Genomic DNA, 2,719 nt, shown 5'->3' with positions numbered 1-2,719 from the left:
TGTCAGAGGGGTGGTGACCCCCGTGCTGTCCCCAGCACGTCACCGGCAGGCTGACGGCGGGTTCCCCCGTGGCAGGTACGGCACGGACTCCAGGGTGGTGCACTTTGTGAAAGCCCAGAGCGTGGGGCTGCGGCTGGCCGGCGGCAACGACGTGGGCATCTTCGTGTCGAGCGTGCAGGAGGGCAGCCCAGCTGCCAGCCAGGGCCTGCGGGAGGGGGACCAGATCCTGCAGGTACCCGGGCACGGCCCCGAACGCTCCTGCGCCCGCGCTGGCCCCATCCCTCTCGGGCCTGATGTCCCCCCGGGGTTTGGCTTGCTCCTGCTGGGCATCTTTTTGGGTCAGTGCTGGTGTCCGTGGCCTGTACCCCTCTGGTCCCGTCTTTGGCAGCACCCAGTGGGGTCTGGGCACTGCCTCAGCTGGCCCAGAGGCCCTCCCCAGGGTTTGTAGGGGTGGTAGTGGACACTTGGGTGACAGGGACCAGTTACATTTCCCACCCTGCCCTGGGCACTGCCACCCCCTGGGATCCCTGCTGGTGCTCGTGCCCTCCATCCCACCGGCGGGTCGTGGTCTAAGTGGCTTTCTGTGTTAGGTGAACAACACCAGTTTCCAGAACCTGACCCGTGAGGAGGCCGTGGAGCATCTCATGAGCCTGTCGCCAGGCACAGACATCACGCTGTGGACCCAGAGCAAGCAGGACAGTGAGTGGTGACTGGACTCAACTGGGCTCGTGTCCCCTCCATCCTCTGTCTCTTCTGAGCAAGCATCAGCGCTGCTGGACTTGCCACAGCCCTTTCTGCCACCACAGGGTGGTCCTTCTCCCCTGCAACCTCCACCTCCAGAGAGGGGATGGGAGTGGGCCAGGCCATTCCAGCCCTGTTTGTGCCTCAGTGTCCTGGAGCACTGGGGCTTTCTGGCACCGTGGCGTAGCCTGCAGAGCCAGTGTGTGCTGGAGGGCCAGGTCCTGCTGTTCCCAGCGTGCCTGAGAGCCCCGTGGTAGGAAAAGGTGTCCCCAGTGCCTCCTTAGCAGCAAGGGCTCCGGCGGAGGATCTCAGGCAGCCCAGCTCCTTCCCAAATGCTGTTCCCAGCGTGCCTGAGAGCCCCTTGGTAGGAAAAGGTGTCCCCAGTGCCCTCCTTAGCAGCGAGGGCTCCGGCGGAGGATCTCAGCTCCTTCCCAATTCCCTCCAGCACCTTCCTCCTCAGCCACCTCTTCCCCTGATGGTCCCTCTCGCCCTGGGCTCTAGCTTACAGGAAGATGATCTCGTCCAACGCGGGGGACTCGTTCTACATCCGGACACACTTTGACTTTGAGAAGGACACGCCGGCAGGACTCAGCTTCACCCGCGGGGAAGTGTTCCACGTGCTGGACACCATGTACCGGGGCAGGCTGGGCAGCTGGCTGGCCGTGCGCATGGGCAGGGACCTGCAAAAGCAGGACAAGGGCATCATCCCCAACCAGAGCAGGTAGGGATGGAGCCAGGAATGGCCCCACGAGGAGCAGAGCCAGGGGAGGGCTCCTCAGGGAGACAGGGACATGGATGGTGGGCCCAGTAGGAGAGAGGCAGGGCAAGGGCTGGTGGAACAGCACAGGGAAGGACGAGCCAGTGAAATCCCTTCTCAGGGACAGCTGGTGCTCAGGTTATCCAAGGTGCCAGAGGGAAGAGGCTACCATGGCCTCATCTGGCTGTGCCACTCGGCGAGGACACTGGCTCCTCCTGCCCCACTCTGTGGAGCCCCCAGAGACAAAGCGGGAGGTGAATCCACAGGCTGCAGGTCCTGAGCCCTGTCCCCTCCCAGGGCCGAGCAGATCGCCAGCCTGGAGTCAGTGCTGAAAGCCACGTCTGGTGCCAACCCCTCTGGGACACGGGCTGAATTTTGGAAGCTGCGGGGCCTGCGGGGAGCCAAGAAGATGCTGCGGAAGAGCCGGGAGGACCTGTCTGCCCTCACAAAGCAGGGCTGCTACCCGCCGTATGAGAGGGTGATCCTGAAGGAAGGTGGGCACCAGGGCTGTGTCCCCATCACCCGGAGCCACCCAGGAGATACCAGTCCTGGGGCTGCTCTGCTGTGGGTCCTGGTGGGCTCAGCTCTCCTGGGAGGAGTGGGGTGAGGCCCAGGCCCACAGCACCTCAGGGAGCAGGGCTGGACCCCTGGGTGCTGCGAGCTCTGCCTTCCACTCCAGCCTCCCCATCTTGCCCCCTCAGCCAGCTTCAAGCGGCCGGTGGTGATCCTGGGCCCCATCGCAGACATCGCCATGCAGAAGCTGAGCACGGAGCTGCCCCAGCTGTTTGAGATCGCCCGTAAGTGCCCCCCAGGCTGCAGGGAAAGTGTGCCTGGCAATTGGACCCTCAGCGTTCAGGATTTGGGGGAGCCCTGTCCCAGCCTTGCCTCACTGCCTGCTCCCCGTGACACCCCAGCACCTCCCTGGCCTCACCCTCTCCCCATGCATCACGACACCAGCCGGGCCCAGATGTTCCCTCATGCTGAGGGACACAGCCCTGGGGCTGGGCATGGCCAGACCCAACCTGGGGGTGCCGGGGGTGCCACATTCCCCCGTCCCTCTCACACCACGTCCCCGTGTCCTGCAGCCAGCGTGTCCCGAGACGGGGCGTCCTCCAAGGTCATCAAGCTGGACTCGGTGCGGCAGATCGCAGAGAAGGTGAGAGACCTCCCCCATGTCCTCGGAGCCTGCGCCCCTGTCCCCAGCGGGGCTGACGGCCATGG

General features: G+C 64.8%; 1 protein-coding gene across 1 annotated transcript in view; it reads left to right on the top strand.

The window, feature by feature from the left end:
- Positions 1 to 2,654, top strand: part of TJP3 (tight junction protein 3) — a gene marked incomplete at both ends in the record, with an annotated part of 4,679 nt that extends 2,025 nt beyond the window's left edge. Inside the window, 6 exons of the mRNA XM_008937124.1 lie at positions 36 to 232; positions 591 to 699; positions 1,243 to 1,462; positions 1,796 to 1,992; positions 2,200 to 2,295; positions 2,584 to 2,654. Coding sequence (XP_008935372.1) covers positions 36 to 232; positions 591 to 699; positions 1,243 to 1,462; positions 1,796 to 1,992; positions 2,200 to 2,295; positions 2,584 to 2,654 — 890 coding nt within the window. The remainder of the gene's footprint in view (positions 1 to 35; positions 233 to 590; positions 700 to 1,242; positions 1,463 to 1,795; positions 1,993 to 2,199; positions 2,296 to 2,583) is intronic.
- Between the last annotated feature and the right edge of the window lie 65 nt (positions 2,655 to 2,719).

The sequence above is a fragment of the Merops nubicus genome, unplaced genomic scaffold (assembly GCF_000691845.1).
Source record: "Merops nubicus isolate BGI_N331 unplaced genomic scaffold, ASM69184v1 scaffold26103, whole genome shotgun sequence".
NCBI lineage: Eukaryota > Metazoa > Chordata > Aves > Coraciiformes > Meropidae > Merops > Merops nubicus.
The sequence above is the reverse complement of the archived record's forward strand: the minus strand, read 5'-3'. Positions and strand labels throughout refer to the sequence as shown.